The 7,505-nt window shown below is 38.2% G+C and overlaps 2 protein-coding genes across 2 annotated transcripts in view; both read left to right on the forward strand.

Annotated features, from left to right (window-relative positions):
• Window positions 1-4,707, forward strand: part of sxph (saxiphilin) — a 14,476-nt gene extending 9,769 nt beyond the window's left edge. Inside the window, exons 10-17 of the mRNA XM_016254123.1 lie at window positions 384-474; window positions 583-633; window positions 713-895; window positions 3,499-3,646; window positions 3,774-3,856; window positions 3,931-4,115; window positions 4,196-4,382; window positions 4,572-4,707. Coding sequence (XP_016109609.1) covers window positions 384-474; window positions 583-633; window positions 713-895; window positions 3,499-3,646; window positions 3,774-3,856; window positions 3,931-4,115; window positions 4,196-4,382; window positions 4,572-4,615 — 972 coding nt within the window. The 3' untranslated portion in view covers window positions 4,616-4,707. The remainder of the gene's footprint in view (window positions 1-383; window positions 475-582; window positions 634-712; window positions 896-3,498; window positions 3,647-3,773; window positions 3,857-3,930; window positions 4,116-4,195; window positions 4,383-4,571) is intronic.
• A 126-nt stretch (window positions 4,708-4,833) lies between these two features.
• sirt4 (sirtuin 4) overlaps window positions 4,834-7,505 on the forward strand; it is a 5,240-nt gene continuing 2,568 nt past the window's right edge. The window contains exons 1-3 of the mRNA XM_016254124.1: window positions 4,834-4,932; window positions 5,839-6,331; window positions 6,873-7,167. Of these exons, the coding sequence (XP_016109610.1) occupies window positions 5,847-6,331; window positions 6,873-7,167 (780 nt within the window). The 5' untranslated portion in view covers window positions 4,834-4,932; window positions 5,839-5,846. The remainder of the gene's footprint in view (window positions 4,933-5,838; window positions 6,332-6,872; window positions 7,168-7,505) is intronic.

Raw genomic sequence — 7,505 nt, forward strand, 5'->3', positions numbered from 1 at the left:
TATATATATATATATATATATATATACAGTTATTGGTGTTAATCTGGCATTTATTTAACTAGCAGCAGAATATATATATATATATATATATATATATATTCTGTTTTGCTTTAATGTATTATTTTAATTCAGTTTTAGTTCTAGTAATTTAAGATTTTGGTACTTTTTAGCACTTTAGTACTTACTATTTCAGTTAGGTGCTAAGGCTAGGCAACATTTATAATTTTCGTAATTCATTTTTTTTCTCAAATATTTATATTTTATTTCATTTCATCTTTTTCAATTAATGGAACCGATTTTTTTGTTTACTAAAAATAATACCAACACTGGTGATTGTTCTTTGTAGCAGTGCCTAGAACAGAATGTATTGTTCATTTTCACAGAGGGATGAGGTGGATGCTGTGTCTCTGGATGCCACTCACGCATTCATAGCTGGGAAATGTGGCCTTGTCCCTGTTGTGACTGAATATTACGGTATGTAAAAAATCTAACATCCGAATGTACCATGACATACTCACTCGTGTCTTCAAATTCTTCTCGCCTTGTTTTGATTTTCTCTTTGCTGGTTCATTTGAAATTTAGGAGAGAAATGTGAGAATCCTGAAGGAGTTGGAGGCCATTTTGAAAGTGATGGTAATAAAGGGCTGAAATTAGCTTAGCATAAATGATGCATCTCTACATACGTCTTTACACATTTTTTTTATCTATGCAGAATTACCATCAGTGTATGGTGTGGCAGTTGTACGTCGGACAAGTAGGAGTTTATATTTTGGAAGTCTGGGCAGCAGACGCTCCTGCCACGGTCACATGTACAGCCCTGCTGGCTGGGTTTTACCTGTAAGACACACGCTCAGCACAGAGCACAACAACAGCGCCCCATGTCAGCCGAACAATGGTACTCCATGTTCTTCTCTATTACTTGGTATCTTTATCAAATAGTTTGAATATAATATATTAGTTACCTTTAATGCAGGGTTTCAGTATTTTATCTGTTTGCTTTAATGTTATGTGACTGTTAACCGGTGTGTCAAAGAACCTTATTGAAAAATTCATTTAAAATCTCACGGGGTTACTTTAAGTAAATATTTTACGTCTATGTGTTTCAGCTGACCAAAAAAGTCTGGGAACCCATCCTTTAAAGGGTCATGAAACCCCAGACTACTTTTTCTGAGATTTTAGCAGAGGTGTTTGTGTTGCACATCATAGAAGACAATGTTAGCATCCGATAATTTTAACTGTTGGAGAAAACTGGTTAATTTTAAGCTTTTTTGCGCTATTTTCATCTTCCGGGTTTAAAATCTACATTGTGTTGACGTCACAACTTGTGACGTGGCAATGGACTAATAGTACATCGATGACGCGTCGGTGTCTATTAAATTATTCATGAGATTGCGTGTTCTTATCCTATGAGAAGACACTTTGCTTAATTATTCACAACAGCATGTGTTGATTTGCTATGACAGACGCTTCAGACTGTGAGGTCGCATACATTATCTGAGAGAAACGTTCATGAATCGAAGGAGAGTGTTTGTTTTTGCTTTTTTAATAAGAGTTCGGCACAAACGCGATTCATTCACTTGGTGAGCATAACCGTTTTTACAGCTCTGTGACCATTTTGAAAGTGATGGTAATAAAGGGCTGAAATTAGCTTAGCATAAATGATGCATCTCTACATACGTCTTTACACATTTTTTTTATCTATGCAGAATTACCATCAGTGTATGGTGTGGCAGTTGTACGTCGGACAAGTAGGAGTTTATATTTTGGAAGTCTGGGCAGCAGACGCTCCTGCCACGGTCACATGTACAGCCCTGCTGGCTGGGTTTTACCTGTAAGACACACGCTCAGCACAGAGCACAACAACAGCGCCCCATGTCAGCCGAACAATGGTACTCCATGTTCTTCTCTATTACTTGGTATCTTTATCAAATAGTTTGAATATAATATATTAGTTACCTTTAATGCAGGGTTTCAGTATTTTATCTGTTTGCTTTAATGTTATGTGACTGTTAACCGGTGTGTCAAAGAACCTTATTGAAAAATTCATTTAAAATCTCACGGGGTTACTTTAAGTAAATATTTTACGTCTATGTGTTTCAGCTGACCAAAAAAGTCTGGGAACCCATCCTTTAAAGGGTCATGAAACCCCAGACTACTTTTTCTGAGATTTTAGCAGAGGTGTTTGTGTTGCACATCATAGAAGACAATGTTAGCATCCGATAATTTTAACTGTTGGAGAAAACTGGTTAATTTTAAGCTTTTTTGCGCTATTTTCATCTTCCGGGTTTAAAATCTACATTGTGTTGACGTCACAACTTGTGACGTGGCAATGGACTAATAGTACATCGATGACGCGTCGGTGTCTATTAAATTATTCATGAGATTGCGTGTTCTTATCCTATGAGAAGACACTTTGCTTAATTATTCACAACAGCATGTGTTGATTTGCTATGACAGACGCTTCAGACTGTGAGGTCGCATACATTATCTGAGAGAAACGTTCATGAATCGAAGGAGAGTGTTTGTTTTTGCTTTTTTAATAAGAGTTCGGCACAAACGCGATTCATTCACTTAGTGAGTATAACCGTTTTTACAGCTCCATGACACAACCTGTCAAAAGGCTTAAATAATCGCCGCAGAATAAGTCTTAAAAAGTTCTCAGAGGTGCAACAGCGCGTCCATGTATGTTTTCGATACAGAGTGTAAATGGCTGTGCATTTATTTGTGTTTTTAACTCGATGGGAGCGAAATGAAACTGTCTGAACCCCAAGCTGTGTGTGTGTTGTCTGTCTCCCCTCTTTCCCCTCCTCTCGCAGCGCACCACGCCCACTTTTTTAGCATTTTTTAAAACTATGGTGAGAACTAACCAGTGCTGAAACCGGGGGTTTCATGACCCTTTAAAGGAATAATTCACCAAAAAATGAAAATTTGCTGAAAATTTACTTTCCCTCAGGCCATTCCATTGCAGATGAGTTTGTTTATTCATTGCAACACATTAGGAGAAATTTAGCATTACATCACTTGCTCACCAGTGGATCCTTTGCAGTGAATGGGTACCGTCAGAATCAACTGATAAAAACAGCTGATGAAAACATCACATTAATCCACAAGTAATCCACACGACTCCAGTTCATCAGTTAACGTCTTGTGAAATGATTGAAATGTGAAATGTTTGTAATGAACAAATCCATCATTAAGATGTTTTCAACTTTTAAACCATTACGATGAAAAAGTCATCTGGTTGAATCAGAGAAATGTGCACGTATCAAGCACCTTTTACAAGTGACAAATATGTTGGTGAATTTTGATGTGAGAGGACAACAGGAGATGGAATTTTCACTGGAGGAAATGTTTTTTTGGAATTATGGATTGGTTTGAAACAGCGCTTTAAAGTTACAATGTCATCTGCATCTTGAATGGCCTTGGGGTGTGTATGCTTTCAGCAAATTTTCATTTTTTGGTGGACAATTCCTTTAATGTAACCCTCTCTGTTTTCAGTGTACACTGAGGTGTTTTGGAAAGGTTGTTTGCCAGGAGGTCAAGGCAATCTATGTAAGGTGTGTATGGGTGGGACTGAGGAAGCTGCCACAAAACGGTGTGCTGACAACCATAATGAGCGTTACTATGGCAATATGGGTGCATTAAGGTGAGGAATTGCTGTTCTGAACAGTTCAGATAAAATGGTATACAGAAACATTTTTTATCTCCCATTACTAATGTACTATAGTGTAAACAGTGCAGCTTTGCAGGCTTTAAAATGTATTTGACTTCAGATGCTTGGTTGGAGACCCCAGTGGAAAGAGCTTTGGAGACGTGGCCTTTATGGAACACCACAATCTGGAGAGCAACATTGAACGTAAGATGTAAACTCTGAGAAATGTCATCAGTATGAATCTCATTGGTAATATGTGTGATGTGTTTGATGGACAGGTCTAAACACCAGTGGCTGGGCAGAGGGTTGGCTCACTTGGGACTTTGAGTTACTCTGCGGCGATGGCAGCCGGGCTCCTCTGACAGAGTGGAAGACCTGCAACTTAGGGGCAATCCCTCCAAATATTGTTATGACACGTCCTGTTCTTATAGCTCGCATTTATGACCTTTTAATGAAGTCACAGGTCTGCACACTGAAGTGATTATCATTTGATTGATTTGAGAGTCTTTTAGAATCCGAAACCTGATGTGTTTTGTGCTATAGGAAACCATAGCAGCTCGTCCAGATTCTGGGTTCCACCTGTTTGAGTCTCAGCAGTATGGAGAGAGTGACCTGCTCTTTAAAGATGCTACAAAGTGCCTTGTTCACAGCAGTCACATGGACTACCGCACCATACTGGGAGAAGAGTTCTATTCACAGGCTGAGAGCATCTTTAACTGCACACACTCAAGTGAGAATAAATGGAAACAAATTATTATTATGTATGCACAACAATTATTTGTTTGCATTTATATTCAATTACTGAACTTTTAAAAAGTTTGATTTGAAAGAAAGCACAAGTAAAATGTCTCATTTTTTTATTTGGGCTATTGTTTTTAATGAATTATTGATGAATTATTTATTTTTAATTTTTTGACAGATATCTTACAGTTCTGCAATCAAGATGTGTGCAGCATATTCTGAACAACATCTATGAAACATTTTTGTCAATGTTAAAGAAGCGTGGGTCATAATGTATATGGTTTATTTTGTATCATTACTGACATACAATAAAATACTCTCTTAAGATATTTTATATATATCTGTGAGTGCAATACTGGTTTATCGGTTTCATCACAGCTGGAGATGCTTCAACGTGCCAAAGCGGGTGGACATTAACTAACTACATTTACCATCATGCACCTGTGTAACAACACGGAAGTTCTTGTTTAGATGACCGCCATAGCTACTGTGCTAATGTTTGCGAAAGACTTTTGGTGTCAAGGATTTTATTAATACAGGTACGTTATTAAAGTAATGTAATTAGTTGTGCATCTGAAATATTTGTTAAAGGCATAGGTATATTCACACGAGGAATAATGTCCATGCCATGTTTATTAGTGTCCTAGCTTACTTGCCATTCAATCAAGTTATACAATGAGTTGGTCACATTCCACCTAACTTACAGACCTCACAAAACTGAATTAACTGACATGACTATTTTATCATTATGTTTATAACGTAATAATTGACTTTATGATCAGATACCATTAAATATATTGCAAAAGATTTATGTTCAGTAATGTTATGATGTAATAAATACCATACACCGTTTAGATATTGCACTTAAAGGTTATACATCATAAGGTTTTGTTATTATTAGGTAATTTTCCATGTATATTGGAAACACATTTCCAATAATATTTTATTGAATAACAAATTAACTGAACAACTTTATTTATTAAACAACTTGGTTCACCATATTTCAGATTATAACATGTAAATGTCATTGAATAATAGACCAACTATTGTGCAGAACAGTTGTTTGTTGTTAATAAATAGTTGTTTGTTGTTATCTGCCATTGTACGAACAGGGGATACCATTAAATATATTGCAAAAGATTTATGTTCAGTAATGTTATGATGTAATAAATACCATACACCGTTTAGATATTGCACTTAAAGGTTATACATCATAAGGTTTTGTTATTATTAGGTAATTTTCCATGTATATTAGAAACACATTTCCAATAATATTTTATTGAATAACAAATTAACTGAACAACTTTATTTATTAAACAACTTGGTTCACCATATTTCAGATTATAACATGTAAATGTCATTGGATAATAGACCAACTATTGTGCAGAACAGTTGTTTGTTGTTAATAAATAGTTGTTTGTTGTTATCTGCCATTGTACGAACAGGCCTGTAGATGCTGTTTTCATGGAGATCCCTGCCACCTTGTGTGGCAGTGGGAAGACGTGCCTCTACACTACAAGCTAGTGTACAACGATTTGTTCCTGCAAGTGGCTCAATTGACTCCAGTGCTTTGGAAGAACTCCAGGCCTTTGTGTCACAGTCTTCTCGTCTGTTTGTAATAAGTGGTGCCGGACTCTCCACTGAATCTGGAATTCCAGACTATAGATCAGAAGGTGTGGGACTGTACGCACGGACTAACAGGCGGCCTATGCAACACTCAGAGTTTGTGCGCAGTGCGAAATCAAGGCAACGATACTGGGCACGGAACTACGTGGGGTGGCCACAATTCTCCTCACACCAGCCGAATTCAGCGCATTTCACATTACGAGACTGGGAGGAAAAAGGAAAACTGCACTGGCTTGTCACTCAGAATGTAGATGCATTACACTCAAAGGCTGGACAACAGAGACTAACTGAACTTCATGGATCTACATACAGGTAAAGCAGGACATGATTGAAGATTATTTGATTACAGAGTTAAAGAATCGGCAGAATCTAAGAGAGGGGAAAGAAAACTTTTTTGTGAATTTATGTTTGGTCTGCTCTTAGGGTTGTGTGTTTGGACTGCGGGCAACTGACTCCACGTGCCGAGCTTCAGAAGCGTTTTGCAGCTCTTAACCCTGGCTGGGCAGCAAGTGCAGGTGCTGTGGCCCCAGATGGAGATGTGTTTCTGGAAGACGAGCAGGTGCTGAACTTCAGAATACCTGCATGTGATGCCTGTGGAGGTGTACTCAAACCTGAGGTGACGTTCTTTGGTGATGTAGTGAACCGAACTACAGTTAATTTTGTGCATAACAAGCTGGCCGAGTCTGATGCTGTAAGGCTGGACAACAGAGACTAACTGAACTTCATGGATCTACACACAGGTAAAGCAGGACATGATTGAAGATTATTTGATTACAGAGTTAAAGAATCGGCAGAATCTAAGAGAGGGGAAAGAAAACTATTTTTTGTGAATTTATGTTTGGTCTGCTCTTAGGGTTGTGTGTTTGGACTGCGGGCAACTGACTCCACGTGCCGAGCTTCAGAAGCGTTTTGCAGCTCTTAACCCTGGCTGGGCAGCAAGTGCAGGTGCTGTGGCCCCAGATGGAGATGTGTTTCTGGAAGACGAGCAGGTGCTGAACTTCAGAATACCTGCATGTGATGCCTGTGGAGGTGTACTCAAACCTGAGGTGACGTTCTTTGGTGATGTAGTGAACCGAACTACAGTTAATTTTGTGCATAACAAGCTGGCCGAGTCTGATGCTGTGCTTGTGGCTGGATCTTCTCTTCAGGTGAGTAACCCTTTATCAATATCACTTTTAAAAAATATATCCTATTCACCTAGACCAGGGTTACTTATTCCTACTCACTGGCTGCCATCTACTGGTGTAATGATGTCTCGTACATAAAGGAGTCAAAGAACAAATTATTGTTCATTTACAGATTTTTTTGGGGGGTAAAAAACAATACAACAGATTGCTGCTTAAATTTATATAATTATTTGTACATATTCACATGTTAGCTCACGATTATACTAAGGGACGTTACAATTCCGACGAGTGCTTGTGGTGTTTGGCCAATCACAATGCACTGGGTCAGCTGGCCAATCAGAGCAGACTGCGCTTGTCAA

The sequence above is a fragment of the Sinocyclocheilus grahami genome, unplaced genomic scaffold (genome assembly GCF_001515645.1).
Source record: "Sinocyclocheilus grahami isolate Dianchi unplaced genomic scaffold, SAMN03320097.WGS_v1.1 scaffold1224.1, whole genome shotgun sequence".
NCBI lineage: Eukaryota > Metazoa > Chordata > Actinopteri > Cypriniformes > Cyprinidae > Sinocyclocheilus > Sinocyclocheilus grahami.